This window comes from Filicampus tigris, chromosome 4, assembly GCF_054856515.1.
Source record: "Filicampus tigris isolate MCC_2025a chromosome 4, RoL_Ftig_1.0, whole genome shotgun sequence".
Taxonomy (NCBI): Eukaryota; Metazoa; Chordata; class Actinopteri; order Syngnathiformes; family Syngnathidae; genus Filicampus; species Filicampus tigris.
In genome coordinates, this window is record NC_141220.1 from 8,346,874 (window position 1) to 8,369,553 (window position 22,680).

At 39.5% G+C, this 22,680-nt stretch overlaps 1 protein-coding gene and 1 long non-coding RNA gene across 2 annotated transcripts in view; one reads left to right on the top strand and one right to left on the bottom strand.

Annotated features, from left to right (window-relative positions):
- The window catches only part of furinb (furin (paired basic amino acid cleaving enzyme) b), a 93,111-nt gene that overhangs the window by 5,505 nt on the left and 64,926 nt on the right, over window positions 1–22,680 (bottom strand). Inside the window, exons 7-14 of the mRNA XM_086028646.1 lie at window positions 20,807–20,895; window positions 16,629–16,801; window positions 10,256–10,468; window positions 7,629–7,729; window positions 5,736–5,839; window positions 5,025–5,142; window positions 4,748–4,927; window positions 3,118–3,245 (exon numbers count right to left, since the gene is read on the bottom strand). Coding sequence (XP_085884772.1) covers window positions 3,118–3,245; window positions 4,748–4,927; window positions 5,025–5,142; window positions 5,736–5,839; window positions 7,629–7,729; window positions 10,256–10,468; window positions 16,629–16,801; window positions 20,807–20,895 — 1,106 coding nt within the window. The remainder of the gene's footprint in view (window positions 1–3,117; window positions 3,246–4,747; window positions 4,928–5,024; window positions 5,143–5,735; window positions 5,840–7,628; window positions 7,730–10,255; window positions 10,469–16,628; window positions 16,802–20,806; window positions 20,896–22,680) is intronic.
- LOC147148395 (uncharacterized) lies at window positions 15,964–21,219 on the top strand. The gene is made up of 4 exons (XR_015086517.1): window positions 15,964–16,110; window positions 16,306–16,483; window positions 20,819–20,929; window positions 21,021–21,219. It is a non-coding gene; the product is annotated as an uncharacterized LOC147148395 (long non-coding RNA).

Here is a 22,680-nt window from a genome sequence, read left to right on the forward strand (position 1 = left end):
TGAGTACACACAGCACTGTAGTACACTGGCACGACTTCATGAGCTCATATCCAAGAGCTGTATCAAATGCACAGGTTTGACTGACACCGACAAAGAAGTATGAATTAATTTAACCCCAGAAGACTAACGTCGGGAGATTTTCACACACTCTTTTTTTTTAATGTGGTATTTTGTATTGGGAAATTAAAGAAGACAACTTCCACGTTGGCATACAGTGTTGCACTTTTACATAAATTGATGAGAACTGTCGGGTTAAAGGTACCCGACGTTAGTGATGGTGTTACTAATTTTAACGTTGGTGTTCTAGGGTTATTTCAAATATATTAATGTTCATAGTTTGCAATGCTGTACTACATCATCTTGGAAGGTGTTTGCAACAATCGTGCAGTGAAATACAGCATCCAAAATATTAGATACAAATTACTGTCAAATAAACAGTGGCATGTTGGTGTATTATTTCCTCTGAAAAGAAATAATTTTAAAAAGCTTACAGCAGGGGTGTCAAACGCATTTTTCGTCAGGGGCCAGATTGTAGTTATGGTGTCCCTCGGAGGGCCATTATTGCTGTGACTGATCGCCTTATATGATCACATACACACAACAAATTGATGGATAGCTAGTTTTGACATTAGAAGCCGGTAAGTCATTAATTGTTCAAATTTTTTTTCAATTTATTTCATGGCGAAAAATTGGTAACAAATCAGTATCTCATATCTCAGAGTCAAAAGTGAAAACTATTTGCAAGAAACGTGAAGTTGACGCACATGATTTGCCTTCGCGGGCCACATAAAATTAGATCTGGCCCCCGGGCCTTGACTTTGAAACCTGTGCTATAGAGGATGAGAATTCCTCCAACCGGTGGTGATAACATTTAAGGGCAAGTGGCAAAATTGGCTAATTTTCAATTTCAATATTATGCTTTGTGAGTCACTGATGGTTTAGTGGTACACACGCCTGAGTTGTGTGCGGGCAGCATGGGATCGGTTCCCGTTCAGTGACGGTTTCTGTGTGTGTGCCCTGCGGCTGGCTGGCGACCAGTTCGGGGTGTAGTCCGCCTTTCGCCCATTGTCAGCTGGGATAGGCTCCAGCACTTCCCCGCGACCCTGTACAGGATAAGCGGCTTGGAAGATGACACATGACACATATGCATTCTTTCTCAGAAATTGAAAGTACATGGGCCAATTACACAAATCTACATACCGGTAATCACACTTTTCTATTTCTATGCTCAGTGCCTTAATTGCTCATTTCTTCCTTTTGCCGTTTCCTAGGATTGAATGAAGACAAAAAGATTGGGCAGCGTTGTAGATAATAAGCCTCCGTCTGCCCTTCGGCAGACAATATCCCAGCCGGGAAGATGACAACATGTTGGCATAATATAAAACCGCTGCGGTTGTCATTGCCCGACACCAAAAGAAAGGCACAGTCTTTATTTCTACATAAGAAAACAGGGGCCGGCGAGCTTGGAAATATATGGTGTTGATAAGCGATAGGACGATGACAAAATAAATGGAAGACCTGGCCATGGAAAAACAGGACAACAATGCTCAATGTAGGAGGAAAAAATATTATGCTATCCATCTTATGAGGCAGCAAAGGTCAGTCAAGTAATATGTTTCATTCAATATAGAGAAGAACCGAACCTAAAGAAAGAGGCTTACCATATTGTACTCCCTAGATTTCCTCTTGTTCTATCCTCTATTCTAGTGATGTGTTGCTGATAGTCTTGTACTATATGTGCCTACTTCAAAAGGTAGCGAATATTTTGATTGCCACTAGATAGTCAATTAGGATCAGGATTATGCAAAAATTTGGTTCAATCAAACCAATAACAACCAGACATTGCTTTGAATTGTGGTTCATCAGATTTATTTATTTATTTTTAGAAACTCATGAAACAGGCCTGGACAAAAATGACTGACTTAATATTTTGTTTCACAACTTTTTGAAGAAATTACTGCAATCAAATGTTTTTTGGGGGAAATTTCAATAGTTTACATGGAGCCATGTGTTCCAATTAGAACGAATCCGAATGACCAAAGGATTCAAAAAGGACAAATCCGAATGTGGAATGTCACCCATATTCACAGGGATGGTAGATTCCTTTTGCGAGTCCAAAAGAGTGTCACGTAACCAGTTGAATCAGAATAGCCAAATGGCATCCCATCTGCGCATGCTCCGTCTTGACGTAAACACGTAGTGACATTGTCGTACACGCACTTTAAAATGTACTGTATTAAAATGGCAGCGTCTTACCAGAACTTGTCTGGGAAGGGAGAGCTTCTTTTAAAGGGACAGTGTGTAAAATGTTTACATTTTTCAATGTTCATTCATTTTAAAAGCCCACTATTAATTTCAATAAGATGCCCAAAAAATGTCCTATCACATCGACGTACATTTTTTTTTACATAATCGTAGGTGAAGTAGTCTCTAATTATATTACATTAGGTGTGGGTACCAACACTTTTTCCACATGTGAAATCAGCCTTGATGTTGATTCTGACTTATTTTGTGTTTTAGTTACAAGATTCAATGGCTGTTAGCAGGACAGAGATTTTTGTTTTTTGAATTGGTGTGTGGGTTCAAAATGTAGGCCATCCATTGCCACATACTGACCTCTTGTTGTCAGGAAAAAAGCATTTCACAATAATTTTCCCCACTTTAGTTAACAGCTCAACTTTGCCGAAGATCAGTGCTCTGCTGAGTACTGATGTGAAGTGGTTTATCCAATCATCCGTTTTCTACAATTATTTATGTCCAGGGTCACATGTGAGCTGACTTAGGGTAAGAGACGGGACACTTCCCGGAATGGTGGCCAGTCAGTCATAGTGCACGTATGGTGTAGACAACAACCATTCGCATGTCATGGTCCAATTATACTTCCATGCATGATTTTGGACTGTGAGAGGAGGCCAGAGCACCTGGAGAAAACCTACATAAGTGAGCTCATGCAAACTCAACGCAGCAAGGTGAAAACTGACTGTAATGCACTCTAATGTCACACTCCACCATGCCGCTATTGTGTATGTTGTTTAATAAAGTAAAAAAACAAAACAATCTTGTGGATGGGCGTTAGATGTGATGCAAGTGATATATAATGGGAGCCAATTAAGTTACCATAGTCACGGCTATTAGCTGCAACATTTTCGATTTCCAAGGTCCATTCCCCTTGAGGATCCTCATCCCACGAGTGGGTGGTCATGAAGGCCCACTCGTTGAATCCCTCAGTGGAGAAGTCATTTGGCCTGCAAGAATAACGATTGTATTTCTTTTTTCTGTATCAGAATGAATAACAAAGAGAGATATATAGTACTAAATGGAAATAAACCAAATATGATTATACCTTAATTAGTCCTATGGAACATTTCTGAATGTTTCCAATATTTTGCAGGTAACTTTCAACAGAAACATTCCAAATAATTACAGTCAACTTGACAAATTTTTGCAAATTATCGAGTCCTGCCGCAACTCATCCCCCCCAAAAAGATAACTATGCAACACATTACGTTTTTTTTGGTGGTGAGCATTCTCAGAACCTTCATTAAAAAGATTACTTGACGAGTGTCACAAGTAATTTAAAATCCACCCTTTTTTCCAGAATTACAATGCATAATAAGAAACTAATCATAAAAAATGTTCTTAAGGCACTTAAAAGGGGAAGTCAACCTCAAACATATTTTTTTTCAAGAATATGTTCTATGCAGTCCCACTAGTTGAAACAAGGCATTCTGATAAATATTACGTTTGTGGAATAAGAGTTAATGCACCTATTTTTAGCCTTCGCTGGGGTGGTCATTTTGTCACTTCTGTCGGCTAAAATTGACATCACAGTTGATCGGAGCTCAGGTAACAACCAATCACAGCTCACTTGTTTTCTGAAGCTGAACCATGATTGGTCGTTTTCCGAACCCTGACCAACTATGATGTCATTTTCAGTTGACAGAAGTGACAAAATGGCCGCCCCCTGAGATGCTGCTTAACTCATATTCCACAAACAACTGTTTCAACTAGTGGACCTGCATAGAACATATTCTTTAAAAAATACAATAGTTTGGGTTGACTTCCTCTTTAACTCATTTACTGCCATTGACGAATTAACTTGTCTTTTCACAGTCCAGCCATTCAATCCCAGGAATTTATTTATATATATTTTTTTAAATTTCAAACGTTAGGGTAAAAGAGGGTCTGAAAATGTCTGGCAGTGAATGAGTTAAAGGCACTCAATAAAGTATTTGTTTTAAAGTAGCCCTTTACAGCTGTGGAAATGTACATACACATACAAGTACTGTATATGCACGCTGCAAATACCGATTTGAAGCCATATTAAAACTATTATAATATGCTGTCAAAACAAATAATGTTTTGTAATAGCAGTGGGGAAAAAAATGTGTTTAGTTTGTACTTCAATGTTTTATCTTAATATGTAAACCTTTATTATAGGATTATATTTCATTATTCTAATTATTGTATTTCAGTACTTACTTTGCCTATTACTATTTTACCATCAAACCAACCAACCTATTCATTTAATAGCTATTTGTTGTAAAATGCAGCGGTTATGATTTTGAGCACTGCAAAACACTGAGCAAAAACATTCAAGCAGATGTCAAAACTTCAAAACAAGCACGGATTTCCAGCTCCTGCCGGGACCCTGTGCCACACATTCTGGGTTTGTTCTGTCTCACTTGTGAAATTCAGAGTGAAAAAAAACTGGCCTAACCAGTGTGCAGAGTGTTCCATTGTGTACCTGGGAAACAAGAGGGTAGAGCGTGTGCCCAGTGGACTGATGAGATGAATAGCCAGCTTGCCTCTCTGGTTGTGGAGGAGAGTGAGACGAGCCTGAACGTGCTCCAGAGAGCTGACGTAGTCAGGCCGTCCCCAGCAGGCATCGACGCTCTTACTGAACATCAGCCTGCTCCCGATGTCTCTGCAGGTTTGACATGACAGATTAATGGTGAATGTCCGCGCAAATAAACGTGCCACTTCTGAGGGGCAATATGGCGACTGATGTCTTTAACACTCACCTTGGTTCTGTGAGCATTGGGTGAACACACTGATGCTGTGGCCCCACTCTGGTCCAATTTTGTGCAAAAGCCACCATTGCTCCAGCATCCAGGAGCCCATATCCGTATGAGTGACTCACTGTGAGAAGAAAACATTGATGGCATTACTTTTCCACCTCATTGATTGGCTGAGACTGTTGAGTAAACTACGGGGAAGGGTGCTGAGCCCATAAACAAGGAAAAATGGTTGGTTATACAAAAACACGCAATTGGTCTGCTTTAGTGATAATACGTGGCCCGGATTTGAAACCCCAACCTCAGAAACGTGAGGCGGATGTGCTAACCACCTGTCCATCATGCCACTGCTTTAGAGATGATAATGAAGCACATTACACCTTCACAAAATGTGCATGGATTAGGGGTGTATGAAATCGGCAAAAATGTATATCCCGGTACAGGTAATTTTACTGTATAGCCCTATTACAATATATACCTCGAGATCGCATTTATCTTTCAAATTACATTAACTTAATGGCAATTATCTAGGAAGCTTTTTCCATTTATTTTTAAAATAAAGATTTTATATAGACCACACAATAAAATGGAATAAAAATAAAATAAAGCACAAATACCGGTACACTGTAACCTCATTTGAAGGATTGCAGTAAAGTGCAAATAATTGAGGCATTTGTTCAAATAACAGAGTACACGAGCAAGTGCAGTCAGTACTACCTCTGCGTCCAACTCCATTGGTCTTCCAGTCTCCTGCGCTGAGATGTTTGGGACGGGCCGTTCTCACCACCAGGTGCTGCATGTCCCTCCAGGTCAGGTTCATACTGCCAAGATGTGGGAAAGAGACCATTTAATCTTCATGCCACACAACAGCGGAAGGAGTAATTTAGTTCCCATCATTTATTATGAGCTGTCAGGCCTCGCTGACCTCCAACTATATAGCAAAAGAAAAGAAGGTGAAAAATGCTTAAAGGTCTGTAGCCGTTGCTGAAATATAATTCAGCATGTTCCAGTGGAAAGGCAGAATGTTATTAGAATACTATAACAAGGCGAAGAAAGGGCCCTGAGGATTATGTCCATTAACCACGACAACTAGCCTCAGTACGTAGTTTCACAGTACGGTTTTAACACTGAAGTAAAACCATGGCCTTCAGTTGTCAGTAAAACAGGAATCTGTCTAGTCTAGAAGACTTCTTTTTAATGACTGCTACTGAGGTGAAGGGTGGCCACAAAAAGTAGTCTTTATACTATACAAACTACACTTAATGTTCTGTAAAGCATAAAGAAATTGAATGAAAAGGCCCAACAGGAACGCTTGTGACTTACTGTAAAGTAGCTAATAACTGTCAAAAAATATCATACAATAGGACTGCGGCACATCTCATTCTGTTAAATTGACAAGATCCCCCATAATTTCAATGTCACTTCAGCAAGAAGTGTAGGTGGGAATGATGGAGTAATGGAACAGTAGAAAGACAAAACACTTCCTGTTGAATGAATCTATCTGTCATGTCGGGCAAATTTATAGATGAGATTACAGCGCGATAAACTAGAGAAGTGTCACAGATGACAGTCTGTAGTCCCCGCCAGGAGATCAGAGTTTGAAAAATGTCTTCTCGTAAAGCACTGACAAATAACAAATTACAGGCATGGCCTTTGAACCCAGCACCCACAAACATCATCGATCAGATGTTACTCACGGAAAACATGCTGGATGTGATCTTTCACAGGAACTCGACCTTAGGTCAGATATACTTTGACGTTGATATGATTATTGGTCTGCCATAAGAACAAAAATTGATTTGAGTGTGAAAAATGCCAGAGAGTGGCAGAACACTCAAAATAAAAACAAACTGATCTACCACTCCAGGCATGTCAGATGCTTTTTGATATTTTCTTCCTTGGACTCTTAACATTTGAAGATAAATTGTTGAAATTTGTCTGACAGCACTCTTACAGTTAGAATGTACAAATCTAACATTTATTGGATGAGCATAAAGTGTTATAAAAGTGCACTCCATTGTTCAGTGGGCAATAATGCTTGAAGGTTGGATTATCTCTTTTGTATTTTTTTGCCCTGACAAGAAAGCTCAAAGTAGCGCAGCAGCACACTGAAAACATCTTTATTTGATTTTTCCTGCTGCCTACTACTGTACTAAAATAGCCGTGTGAGGCTTTTCAGGGTTTCGGCTAAAACCATGCCAGCTAATTGCTACAATGGGAATTACAAACATTATGTAGATAAGAAAACGTAATATGCTCAAGATATGACAAAATACAAGCTCGTGATTACATTACAATTGCTGGCAGTAATGTGGTAATCAGCATGAGAAATAACAGGAGATACTCTCTAGTTTAACACATCACTATCAGCTGCAAGATATTCTAAAGTCTGTGTGGGACAAAGTCACTAATTTGTCTGGCTAATTAAGTGATCTTGAAAAGATCCGTTTGCTGGGGGAAGAACTGAGCTGGGATTTAGGCCGACTCCATGTGCACTTTCACATTTACCTGAGCCTGCGGTGCTGCATACTAAGCACTGTAAGATGAAACAACATTTGATTGGCCACAGGGCTGGCTCCATGGTTGTAGAAGAAGAGTGATTCAACTCACTTGGCCTCCAGTGCCAGAGCAATGATCCCGGCAGCGAGTGGTGCTGAAGCCGACGTTCCTGTGTGCGAATCAGTGCACTTTTGCCTGAGGTCTGTTGTCACCTTCGAGACAGATGTGGAAATGGAGAGACACATTCAATTTTACACATGGAGTATTCCACTTAAGTGTGATGGAAATTCACAGTGAAAGATGTTGAGTGTTAGACATTGAAGGCCAGGGAACCAAAGATCCTTTTATGAGCAATGAATAACAGAAAAGAAAATGGAAGACTCAGCTTGTTTTTCATCCTCGTGTGTCTAGCAATGGAGCCATAGAACTAAAGACTATGAAAGCAATTTTTTACATGAGAACGATGTAGTTAAAAAAAGAAACGTATTTAGCTTCTTTGTGCTTTGGAAAAGTTATACAGTGCACACAAGACGACAACGTTATCAAACAATCGGCAGTCACTCACTCATATTATCTAATGAGAAACTGTGTCCAAATATTTGAATGGTAATGTGCAGTATTCCGAATTCAAGAAATGTGACTAATGTGTTTCCACTGGTCACAGAATGGTGAAGCGTTATCAAGCGACGCACAAACAACATTCAATTCAAAGAAGAGAAGTGACTTATTTGGACAAAGATGTGCACGAGAAGGATGTTCATGTCCTCCATTTTAAAAGGTTAGGACATTCAAAAGCAATAGGGACGTTTTCAAAAACTTCCACTTGTTTTGACTAATCACAAATGTAAATAAGGGGCGACGACACAAAAAAACCCGACACATTTTATGAAAGTTTTTATCAAGGAAAAGGGCCTTATGTTTAGATGGGCTAAGAAAGGCAGCCTTGGTGCCTACAGGAACTACGGAACAATGGAACCATAAGCTGCTTTTTCAATGTAACAGTTCCACACTGGAACGGCCTTGACGTGGTCACTTTTTCACTACACTTTTTCGAGCTGTGCGGTTACAATCTTCAGAACCTCCTCCGAGGTGGTTCTAAAACGGAGGCTGACTGGGGCCGGGATGTCACTGTCATCTGTTTGGCTCACTGAGCTTGCCGTTTTTTTAAGCGATGCGGTAAGGAACTCTGCACACACCCATTTCCCGGTTTTACAGCCAGTGAGACAGGTTACTTTCAAGTCACAAAAATTCAGGACGCATAAATGTGTTTTACAACAATATTTAACCATATTTACAATTTCATATCTACTAATGGATGAAATTGTGAAGTTTGGGGTAAAATTTTTCATAAGCGCTGGCGTGTTTAACCGGGGCCATTTACTCGAATGTGAGGTCTCGAGCCGAAGCCTGTCACCTCAGCACTACACCGGCTGTCGACTTGGGGTGGCCACCACAAGGCTTCGGACGTCGTAAAGTGAGGATGACGCACCGGTGACTCTGCAAGGCCAAACGAATGAGACCGGGCTCTCTATTGAGTATGAATGATAGCTTTGCGTGCCACTCGGGAACATTTTTACCCCAAGCTTCACACAATCCATGTATCCAGTGGTATATCTGAAATTGTAAATATGTTTAAGTGTTGTTGTAAAGCACAATATACTGTATTTTGTCCATATGTGAAAGCTTTTGTTCATGTGATGGGCTGAAATTTGCGACGTCACCACATCATGCAATGGCGATTCATATTTTGATTCGCCACAAAACCAGTGGCCGTGACTTGTTTTACAAAGTATTAACATCAGGGGGTTCATAATTGTGGCACACATGATTTGATGTAAAATAATTGTTTCTTAATGAATGCACTTGAATTAAAGGTTGGGTTTTCCTCTTTTAACCAGGGGTACCAATAATTATGGAGGACGCTGTATGGTTTAAATTATTCTGCACTATAGGGCCCGGTAATATGGACAAAATTTCATATCGATATTCATGCCGGACGGCACACAACTGTTTCTTGCTCGTGTATGACACGCAAATGCGTGTGTGTTGTGCATCTACGGCTTTGTGTGTGTGGTTGTGTCTGGGAGCTGTTTCAAATGGCAAAGAAAGTGTCTCCTATGAGAAGAAATCATTGATCAAACAGGCTTTCTATTCATCCATCCATCCATCCATCCATCCATCCATTCTCTGTACTGCTTATCCTCACCAGAACCATGTATTCCAACCATCTGTCAATATTCACAGCTCAGATTTTGTTCATCCAAACTTTGAAGGGATGTCAGGCAAACTAAATTGCCAAATGTACTATTACTGTCATTTTTCAAGAATAAAAATGTTGTGGTCTCTGGCAAAGAGAAACCCAATGCTACCAGTACAAAAAACAACAAAAGAGGACACCAGTGTATGTTTTGTCTGCCTGCAGCATGCCTCTCCTTAGAGAGCATTGATAGTTATTTGTTCCTTTCCCAGAGGCAAGCATTTCTTGACAGGTATAGCTCCAAGGAGGCACATTGCGGTTTCTCAGTCGTTGTCAACTTTGCTTCCTGTGTGTTACACATCCGTCACTCCTATTTTGACAGCAGAGAGATTCCCTTAATGCGAATCAACGTTAAACAAGGATTGATTTGGGCTCTGTAAGCGTACAACTTGAAACACAAATGCATCATTTTGACATTTATACAGTTATTTTTTTGTTGCCTTTCATTCCAATACCAAACAGGAGACAAGTGTACACCTACTATCTGTTTTTCCCCAGGGTTTCCAGAGCTGAAGGTGGTCGCGAGGGTGGACGAGCAGGGCTCGCTGTACCATGGCACATTTCCAGATTGTGTAGTGCTGCTGATGGACAATGTGTAGATGCTGTTGGTGTAGCCATCACAGTTGCAGTTGTCCTGCTCTCTGCCGCCGTTTCCCGAGGCCCACACAAAAATGGAGCCCAGTCCACCCCGTCCCTGAGGTAACGAAAGAATGAACACATAATTCCACATGTCTGCGCAACAGTAATTATGTGGGACCGAGAGACAGCAGATTATGTCTCACTGCTCAAATGCCTTGTTAGTTACATGTTGTCTTTCAGAACATGAGCTGTAAAACCACAACTTTTATCTTCTCATGTTAGGCACCGTGTTAAAACAGAAGATGAAAAGGAAAACACAATGACATTATACTCAAGATGAATGTTTCGAGGCCAGATAAATGCCAAAACGATAGCTGCCTATGAGCCTGTTTTGTTTTGTTCCAGTCTCATAAAGCGCAAACAATATATCACCCAGTCAATCTCATTGAGTGTGCACTTTACAAGCAGTCCAACAATCGGCAGGTGATTCATGTCTCATAATATGAATATGACTGAAGTAACAAATTAGATACTATGTCGGTTTAAAAAGTGCATTATTTCAGGATACACCAGGAATTTAATCTTGCCCTAGCTGGCTATGTAGCGTTCTCAGTCTGAGCTACATAAAGATAAGATAAGAAGATAAATCTCGATTGTTGCCTTCATGCACTGGTTACTTTGGATTTTCAGAATCAGTTTTTGAAATGTCCAATTCTAAAGATAGAGAGTGGTGTTCCCCTTTCACACACAGATGGCCTGCTTTCTCGCCATATGCAGCTCGGAATAGCTGCAGGACTATAGACCAGTTCTGTTCCTTTTGGCCATGATGGGATAAAACAGAGGGAACTCGGCCATCTGCTGTCAGCGCTCCACAACTTTGAAATAACCTTTGTAAAAATGTCCTTTTTGTTTGAGCTATTTATGTTGGTTCTCTTTTTAAGACAATTTTATCTACTCATGTGTTATATGATGGCAATTTCCCAGAAAATCACATTCATGCTGAGCATTAAAGATAAGAGGTAGCACAGAATCGCTGACTGTGTTCACACAATTAATGTGATGCACTGACTCTGGGCTACGGTGCATTCCAGTTGCTTCTGACAGTCTTTATGTAAATGTAACATAAAAGCTGTTCGGGTTTCAATAATCTGTCTTCTTACTCATCCATTGACTGGCAACATTATTACCTCAATTGGAGATGTAAAAATTCAAACTTTACAAAGATATACAATGCTCAGTTTTGACGAACACGAGCAGAGCGTTACTAATTTAACAAAAAAGTCATTAAGGAATAACTGGTTCATCGGTGACTTTCCAGTGGTGGAGAATGGCACTGCATCATACTGGGAACCATTTCCAATACTTTGACATTCTTGTGTAGATAAATGTTCTTCAAATTTACTGTCTTTACAGTGGAATGAAATCTACAAAAAATGACTTTATCGCAATCGAAGAAAGAGAGAAAATGTTTGGCCCCAGTTCGGATGACAAACTCAAAATGTTATTGTTGAGAAAATAAATCTAAGACCTGTGACCTGCACACAAAAAATCCTAGACAGCAGATGGGCAGCTGTGAAACACATTATTGCCTCGGTTTATAACAATAGAAAAAGTAATAGTCTGGTTGAAAATATGTGCAGCCCGACAAAATCCAAACGGAACGATCTAATAGGAATCAAGTGGATTATGGCAGCACTGACATGTGGCCGAGTGAAATGTAACAGCCCTTTAAAAACAGCAGAAAAAGAAACACACAATACAGTCTGTGGACATTATGAAATCCATCCATCCATTATCTGTACCGCTTATCCTCACAAGGGTCGCGGGGCGTGCTGGAGCCTATCCCAGCTGTCTTCGGGCAGTAGGCGGGGGACACCCTGAACTGGTTGCCAGCCAATCGCAGGGCACACATAGACAAACATCCGCACTCACAATCACACCTAGGGGCAATTTTAGAGAGTCCAATCAACTTACCATGCATGTTTTTGGAATGTGGGAGGAAACCGGAGTACCCGGAGGAAACCCACGCAGGCACGGGGAGAACATGCAAACTCCACACAGGGAGGCCGGAGCCGGGAGCGAACCCACGACCTCTGAACTGTGAGGCGGACGTGCTAACCAGTCGACCACCGTGCCGCCCCATTATGAAATATAATACAGTAAATACACTATGCAATTAAATTAGAGTGGAAGTAGAAAGGCCGGACACAGAAGGTGTGATTCACTAAATGTAAAGCAAACGCAGGCACAAACTTGATTGCCCATGCAAACAAATGGGGAAGCTGATCTTCTAGCTGGGTGCAACCAGGATTGTGAATTAGCAGTAGTGACGCGTTCTTTGAGGAGTTTATGGATATAGACAAATTTAGCATGCTCATTGTGATTCATCACACCTGAGACAATTTGCAATGGCTGACTATACGTCTTTAAATTCCGTGTCTGAAAGGCAGGAACAAAGCAACAGCACACCACATAGTGCCAGCGTAGTGCAGGCAAAATGAGAAATAGTGGGGAGAACTTTTCTGTTTGGGTAAACAGTCTTTCAATGCCAAAAATAAACAATGACATTGTTTATTCAGCAACACAATTTTGGATATTCTGAATGATCTATGCGCTGACTCAGAGGCAGTCACCTTCAGGAGTCATGCCATACTAGGACGTAACTCCTTCCAACTTCCATTCCATTTTCTTTCAGGTGATTCGAGTTCTCGGCTGGGCTCTCGAGCAGTTTTTGGGGTGTGTTTTAAATGCATTTGTTCGCAGAATGGGAGGATACCCGCAATTCACACAGTGTTTAAACAAACAAAATGTGGCTTTTATGCAGTTGTTGGCTTCCCCAAAATGATCGGACTTTTCTTTTGTGTAACTAAATTGTTTGCCTCTTCTACCACCAATTCCATCACTACTAGGGCTACATGATATTGGAAAAACATGCGATATGGGTGTTGACGATAGCGATATCGATATTATTGCAATTTTTAACATGTACCTAAAGAAATGGCATTTCTATTATCAAATGAAAGAAGTACTTTTTTTTCATGCAGCAGAATAAGCATGCTCAATGAGTTCTAAGCAAATTAATTGTAATTCTCCTTAACAATGTTCCTACTATTGGGTGGCGATGTGCATCACAGTTTGCATCCGACTGGTCAAATTCAGATAAAAGCATACAATTGCACAAGAAAATGATTGCATGTCTTTGCGATATGCATATTGCATAGGCCATTATCGCGATATCAATATTTTTCCGATATATTGTGCAGCTAATCACTACAAACTTCATTCTGTGCTGTATACTTTCCAATTAAAATACTGAGATCTGTACGGAATAATCAATGAACAGCCATGTGCCATAACAAATCTAATGCTTCAAGTTTAGTTTTTGTTTAATATAACATTTAGCCTTGACTAGAAATATCTTTCTAGATTTACTGTATTTTGTTGATATAAAGTGAAAACCCCAGCCCAGCAGAAAGTTAACCGTCACCTGGTGAGAGGCAATTAGGACCAAGAAATAAATACTACAACAAATAAAGGTAAGACTTGTGTTAAAAAAATGTTGTTGACCAACTGTATGAATTAAATCATAATAGCAGCCTGTCAGACCAAGCGTTAATGTCAGCTTTAGTTGATTGAATGCTTTATTTATATACTGGGTAGCTGAAATGTAAAGTTTTCCACCTAACCCTCCGGAATTGTTTATTTTATTTATAGGCCAATTACTGCAGTGCTCCAATTCATTTATTGTTCTGCATCAATGACTGCTGCTCTATGCTTCATTTCTCATGAGTGATTTTTCCTGCACCCTTAAATTGTTACAAAATAGGAAAAAAAATATTAGCCTGAGATAATATTCCCCCAGCGTTCAAGGACTAGTTAAAGGACAACTGACAACCTCAACTTTTAATTCACAAAGCTACCACATGCAGTACATTTCGGGCCAGTACATGCATGCAATTTTGTTGCATTTTCACTGTCAAAAATTGCGGAGTGAACAAAAACAACACTTCTGTACACCATCATTTTTGGTATCCACTTTTTGAAGTAGTAATTGCATGGATATATTATGTGAGGATGGGCAATTCATTTTCTAACAGGCCATGTGGTTGTCGAGGGCAACTCCGTGCTAACAGCAATTGTGTTCAATATGAATTTAAAGTTTTGTATAAAGCAGTGAATGTATTAATACGATTGTTTAAACGTGGTGTAAAATTGAGTAAACCTTTATTTATATAGCACTTTTTAAAACACACAGTTACCAAGCGCTTCCCAGACAGATACGATGCAAAACTGAGACACAGGTTAAAGTGAACAAACATGTAGATAAATTGCACAAAGATGCAAACATGACACACAGAGTATTCAACTACAATAAAATAAAACAGAACACAGGAACAAAAAGGGAAGTCTACACAAAGGCTTGACAATACAAATTAGTTTTTAGGCATCGCTTAGAATAATTCAAGGATTGGATCTAATAGAGGTTATGGAGGGGAATGAGGAACTCAGAGCTCGGGTGAGGTCATGTGGTGCTTTGTAAGTAATCAACAGGATCTGGTAGATTATTCTGAATTTGACTGGAAGCCATTGGTGGGATGCAAGAACAGGGGGAATGGACCGCCAGCTAGTTCTAGTTAGAAGTATATCTTCTATATTTTGGATTAGCTAGAAATGTTTTACAGAAGACTGACTGAGGAAGGTGTAGAGAGAGTTACATTAGTCCAACCGGGAGAACATCAATATGAGGATTCATTGTTCAAGAACCAAAGGGGGGAAAATCGGTCTTGTTATGTAGTAATTAGGAAATGTTAAACAAAATTATAAACGGTAATCATGAAATTACATCTACCCTTTTTACAAATAAACATATTATTTAATCAATATTCATAAAATGCATGCCTACAGTGGGCATCAATTATAATTATACTGTTTAACTGTTTAATGCCCTTGTTCCATTCACGATGCAGGAAATGAGCATGTTGCCAACGTGGGGACCGCTGTTGATATTTCTGCAAGGTGCTCTTTTAAAAAAATTTTTTTTTTTTAATAGTTGCTAAAGGAGTCAGAAGAGTTACCAAATATAGTGACAAAGTTGTTAAGTTGGCATCACTGAAGACACAACAGTTGCTATTCGTCGCTGCCCTGTGAAAAACACGTACGGGATGTCCAATTTTGGATTTTTAAAAAAATGTTCACGTTAATGCGATGTCTGTAACGTGCAAACACCATTCACGTAAAAATAAGAGAATTGCAAAAAATGGACAGAAGTGCTTTTCACAGGACAGCGACGTATCGATCGTTTGTACTGCCCACAGCACTTCAGAATAAATTCACTGTTTTGCCTTTTATTATGACTGCTTGAAGACTTTGCGATGGCTGGTCAGAGACTTTGTTTACATTGTCTTTTTCTATGAATATAAGAATTTAATGAAGAGCGCTTTTTTTCTGTTTTATATGTGTTTCGGATGGTTGATGTGTGAAGTTGTGATAAATGTGTATGGGTCTTGTGTGTGCTTTGGTGATTGAATTTTGTCCTTTGAGTGACACCGTAGCTCCACAAGAGGGAGACCTGTGAAGGTAGCCACACAGGTGTGAGTAATTAGGAAGCTGCTTTGTTTTAGCATGAGCCACAAAGTTTGATCTCCAGGCTCTATCTTGACCTATGCTTCATTTGCACTCAAAAAGTGACTGACGCCTGTGTTAAACAACAGAAGAGAAGATCATTTAACATTAAACATCCTTGGTGAGCGCAGTGAGGTATGTTTGTTGGTTTTTCCTTTAATTGGTTTGAAATATTGTACCTGTGATTTTGTATCAGTGTATATGGAATGCTTTGAGTAAATGAGTGTTTGTTTAATGTTTTAATATTGATGCACAAATTTTAAGGATTGTATTGTGAAGACTGTATGGTAACTTGCTTGTTTTATGTTTTGTGTATACCCTGGCACACAGTTTTCACGGTGCTATGGTGAACCTGATGATGCTGCTGCAACTAAAATTAAAGACACCTTATACATCAGTCGAGACTCTCTTTGGGGATCCAAGGGTTGCTACAAGTTTGGGAAACATGAGCACAAAGCCCTGTGCAGTGTCAGATTTTTTCATTGATGGATTACACTGGATCCCACAGGTCTGATGTCACCCTGATTTCATATCACAGTATTTCGATAGCTGGTCTGCACATCCCAGAGAACAAATACTGTACTTGTTGTTCCAGGCATCTTTAAAATGTATGGAAAAAAAACTACGGTACAAGTCCAAAATGATGGTCTGACCTTGGTGATTCCTTGCTGGAAGGCCTCCTTGGCCAGTTTAGCAGGGCCGTCCAGTGATTTGCCGTCATCTTCTGGGCCCCAGCTGGCACTGTATATGTGAATGTATTGGGGATTGAGTCCAAGAGAGTGGGCCTCAACCACATCCGTCACCTCCCCATCCAACATACGGACTCCTGTTAAATGCACACACAGAGCAGCTCATATTAGGTCAGCGGTTAAAGATGGGAGGGATGGAGGCAAGAGAACAGCAGCATAAATTACAGCCTCAGAAGGTTCAAAACGGAGGGGAAAACACATGGTCTGACATTGCAGGGAAATCTCATCAGTGAAAATACCAACCCCCTAATACTGTATGCAACAATAGGAACAAACAAGTGGGATCTGAAAAATTAAAAATGTCCACTTAACGAGCACACATTGTAAATGTGCTCACACATCTGACGGACAGCCAACTGAAAAATAAGATGAGAGTTCAGAAAGCCTGCAACAGGGTAGCACCAAAATGACACCTTTAATCACAACTAAACACGCCTGCGCCTGGGCGTTTGATGTGAGCGGCCTCAGATCAGTTCAGTGAACATTAATGGCAGTAGAGAGGTGTGAAATGAACCACCTTCAAATGAAGTCTATTACTGGGACTAGACCCGCGGACCTGAGACAAGACAGACATCCACATTAAGACTTCAATAATCGATTCCAGACAACCCGCTGAGTCGCTCCAGCGGGGCTGCACACAGATAAGTAGTCTCGCTGCAGGAGGTTATCCGGCTTGCAAAAGTTTGAATGCCAAGTAGCAAATAATAATTAATGCATGGAAAAGATGTTTACTTGGTCATCATTATATGCCGACTGTGTTGCAGCAGTAACCATAATCACAGTTGTTACAATTCTCTTTTACTTCCTGCAGCTCACAGACACAAACACTGCTGTGTGAGTTCCCAGAAGTGTCGCTAAGTCAGAGGTAGGATGTAGTACCGCAGATGAATGTGTGTGCTAGCATAAGAAAAAGAGAGGTGGGAGCAAAAATTAATCGAGCTAACTATCACTTATCATTGCTCAGCAAGGACACAACCGTTAAAGTGTCCCCTATTGTACTCGTGTACATACAGAAGCAAAACACAGCAGCTCGTTAGCAAGCGCTTAGGACACGAACAAATTCACAGAGGATTAATTCCTGCCAAAGCAGGGCCAATATGTCGCTCCATCGGGAGACAAATGGTAACGAAGACAAAAAAGGAGAGTTATGAATAACATCTGTACTGAGGCTGATTCAAATTCCTCGGGGCCTGCATGCAGCATCAGGCTGGCTTCTATCATCATGCACATCATGTGATGCCGAAACTTACAACAAATCAATTCTTCAAACCATTACAGGACTTTTTCAGAAGCTTCGAAAAATATTCATAAATCATTTTAAATACACTGGCAAGTGCAAAGTCAAGCACGCCAAAAGTCAAATTGGAGATCAACCAAACTATGACTCCAAGGTCAAACCATCACAACCATATATTTTTTGATAGCTGCTCAGTGTAATACCCATCCATTCATCCATCCCTTATTTATTTTTACTGCTTATCCTGTTCTATCGAACTGACTTTGGTGGGATGCAGGTTACACCCTGAATTGGTTTCCAGACAATTACAAGGCATTCTTACTGTAAGTAGAATGACAACCATTCACACTTACACGGACGGTCATACCTATGGAAAAAAAACAACAACCAAAAAAAGCATCCTTCTACGGGTATTATGAAAATAAAAAAAATAAAATAAAATAACATCTTTCTGAGGGCTTGCCACCCACCTTATCATGGTCAGGAGGTTTGAGTGCCTCAGTGACCCTAAGAGCTATACCAAAAGAAGTTAGTCTTCTTAGGGACCTCCAAGTTATGAAGGTCTTAGGTTAAAGGCCTGACAAAGTGCAGTCAGTTTAGGTTGAGGGTATGACATACAACTAACTCTAACCCGAGTTTATATATGATTAGTCTAACAACAATAACCACAATTAAATAAGTGTGCCAAGCATTTGAGACCACAGTGCTTTACAAGTTGGCACTTGTTTAGTGTACCCACATCCAAGTAAGTGGATTTGTCAGTTAGACATGGTAAAAGGTGCTGGAGCACAATGTCCCCTCAAGATTTGTGGCTGCCCCCTCATACATGCCTGTCTAGAACCAGCCTTGGTCTAGTCTAGTGGTTCTTGAACTTTGCCCACCTAAAAAAATGCTTAGCTCTCTAATTACCAGAGCCGGGCAATAGCCTAACGGTCACAAAGTTCCCGTCTGCATATTTACGTGGTCCCAGTCGGTCCGAGTCAGCCAAACGCCGTAGAGAATAAGACTTAACCGGTTCCATGTCACACGCGGGTGGCGCGGTCCTGACATGCACCCTAATAAATATAAAATAAAACAGTGTTGTATACCTTTCGGCCCCACAAACGCAATGACATGTGCCCCATATTGTTTTTATTTCACCGATCACCACGCTATGCGTATGTTTGTCTGTTATTTATATTTGATATTTTTTCTTTACTTGGCGGCGTGTCTGCTTATGCGGCGCCTGCGTGTGACGTGTACATTAAGCTCTCGACGCCGATTGGCTGTCGCTGACGAGGGACGGACTGGGACCACGTGGGTCGACTAAATATGTAGACAGGAACTTCGTGACAGTTAGGCAAAGCCCAGCTCTGCTAATTACCACCATTATGATCAATATTAAATTAAGTAGCAATAGTAGGCCAAAGCACAAATGCACAAATTGTACTTAACTAAATGTTTAAAAAAGGCACAGGTCCTAATGATTACATGGAAATCTATTGAACTTAAAAGTTAAATACATTTGATCTGTATTCAGGCTGCGATTCTTTTGTGTAACACTATAGGAAGCCTGTTTACCATACCGCACTTTGAGAATCATTCGTCAAGTCGTTATACTTTTAGCTTTATAATACAGTAGTTAAGTTCTCTTAACATTTGTATTGCAGATACAAATGTTGGCATTAACATTTGTATTGCAGATACAAAAGTTACTTCACACTTTAAGCGCCAAAGAAGCAAAATTGCAACAGGCAACATTTACAGTATGCCTTTATCTCTAACCATTTTCAAGCTACAAACTTTTGAAACATCAAAACTGAATATTTTATTTGAAAAACTCTGGCCCCTAAAGGATTAAAACAATGTCCGTACAGTTAATTAAGAGTTTTAGGATGGGGATCATTTGAGGCTGGAACATATTATTCAGGTCACAGCTTCAGGTCAATCAGCACCACGAAGCAGATTCTATTCCACTATAATGGTTTGCCTGATGAAATTTTACAGAATGCTGTGTACAGAATATCTTGAGTTAATATCTACTGAGATGTGAAGTGTGTTTTGGAACTCAACTCAATTTTTTAATAGAGCACTCTAAAAACAGCCGCAGGTGAAACAAAGTGCTGTACATAAACTAAAATCAAATATAGGACAAGACATTTGAACATGACATAATTTAGAAACACTACAACAACTAACTTAAAATCGCTAAAAACAAATAAGTCCGGAAAGAAATGGCAGTCTCTCATGCTGTGTTGAAAGCCAATAAATAAAAATGGGTGTTAAAGGGGAAGTCCACCCAAACACTTTGTTTCAATAATTAGTTCTATGCAGGCCGTCTGCAGAGAACATATTCTTTAAAAAAATAATTTATGTTCTAAACTGTGCTGAATAATGTTAGTTAAATTTTCAAGGCAAAAATCGTTTTGCCCACTTTCTGTTCAATGGCTTATTCATGAAGGTCAACTTACTACAATTTGCTCTTTTTTGGTTCTGAATGTGGAGATGGGATTCAACTGCTGTTAAATGCAGATCTGGATCTATTCCAGTGAGATAGAGAGCCGTTTTTATTTTTAAAGTGGTACCTGCATCCTTCCATTTTTCTGTATGCGGGCCTCAAACGAAAAAGTTTGGACACTCCTGATATAATATAACAATAATATAGACTTTATTTAAAAAAAATACATTTGGGCATTTAAAGTCCACACATCCCAGTATTGTTGCAGTCTGATAATTCTCGTATATTCATTATCATATTATTCGTTGGCGAATTTATTTCGACATTACGTGACCATACCTGAAAGAAGATGTGATAAATGAAAGATGAGAGAATATCTCAGAATTCTAATTATTACGGGTCACTCACCTCCAATTTTAGCATCATAGGCCACACCAACGCCGCACACACCATTGTTAGCTGCAGCTGCAACCTCTCCTGCACATCGAGTTCCATGTCTTTGAAGAGAACAGAAATGAAGGTCCATGAAAGGTAAGTCAACACGAACATAATGTTTTACAATTCAATACTGAGCAAAATCTGTTAGCTCTGAATTGACATAACCTTTTACTGTTTTCCTCAGTGTAGCTGTGAAGCCCAGAAGGCCTGGAATTCATCAAACTATCTTTTTATTTCGGTGGTATAAAAGTAGACGCAACAATCCAGAGCACAACATCTTATACATCTAACAGCATTTGCAATTAGAGGTGTACCATAATGAGCAAATTCAGGCATAGAACCTTCAGCAGTCTTTTGTATGCTACATCAAACTGCAATAGGTGTTAGAGAACAAGTCTAAACAGAGGGGAAATGAAATAAAAAATACAACAAAAGAAAAACAGCATGTAGCGATGAGTACATTTTTATGCAAGACCCATTCACATCATGGCTGAATGCACTGCAATCTAAAACAGTTAGCATTTATGCTAAAATATGACAGTATGGAGTGCTTTAACAGGACACATTTTAGTATACTTTCTTATATTTATACTATTATGTATTATAATTTATATACCCAGAGTGGTCAGCTGTTTTGAAATGCAGATATATCAATGCAACAATGAGGGATTGATTTAGTTACTCATCTTAATTGTTAGCATGACGTTTTTGGACCATCCTCCATTTTTACAATTCACTGCTTTGTACAAATGGGACGGACACAGAATGGGGGAACAAAGTACATAGTCCTAGCAGGAATAATACCTTCAGAGGTATTAATTGTAGAATGTAACTATCACAATAAATACAAGCTCAATGTACCTCACTCCTGTTGATGAGAATTATAGATGTTAACAAATGCAAAACGAAAACTTCCACAAACTGCGAGGACATTAACACGAAAACAGTTAAAAAGGTAATAAATGGTATATCTAGACCACCAGCTCACATTTGCAATCTGTCATTGCAAACTGGAAAATTTCCCAATAACATGAAAATAGCCAAAGTCATACCGGTGTTCAAAACTGGTGATAAACATCACGTCACAAACTATCGGCCTCTCTCTTTGCTCCCACAATTCTCAAACATTCTTGAGGAACTGTTCGATGAAAGATTATGCAAATTTATAGAAAAACATAAATTACTCAGTGATAGCCAGTACGGATTCAGAGCAAATCGATCTACAGCACTAGCATTAACAGAATAGAAGAAATTACTAACTCAATAGGACAAGAAAAAATTGTGATTGGGACCTTTATTGACTTAAAAAAAGCATTTGATACAATAAATCATACAATATTAATAACTAAACTAGAACAATATGGTATTCGAAAGGTTGTTCTGAATTGGGTGAGGAGCTATTTGAAGAGGAGGCAACAGTTTGTGGACATGGATGGATATCAAGTCAAAATGCCTGGACATTGTGTGCGGCGTCCCACAGGGGTCAGTAATGGGAGTCTGGGACCAATGTTATTTAACATACATATTAGTGACATTTGTATCATCTCAAAATCTATAAAATGCATCCTTTTCGCAGACACAAATATTCTGGTTTCTAGGGATAGCTTGCAGCAACTAATGTCATTGTTGACAGTAGAGATGAGTAAATTAAAAAAGTGGTTTGGTGGAAATAAGTTATCACTGAACCTAAATAAAAGTAAAATCATGATTTTTGGAAACTATAAAAAAATCTGAAACAATCCAAGTACTGACAGATGGTATAAATTTAGAAAGGGTATATGAAAATACATTTATAGGGGTAATTTTGGATGACAAAATTTGCTGGAAACCACATAAAACACATA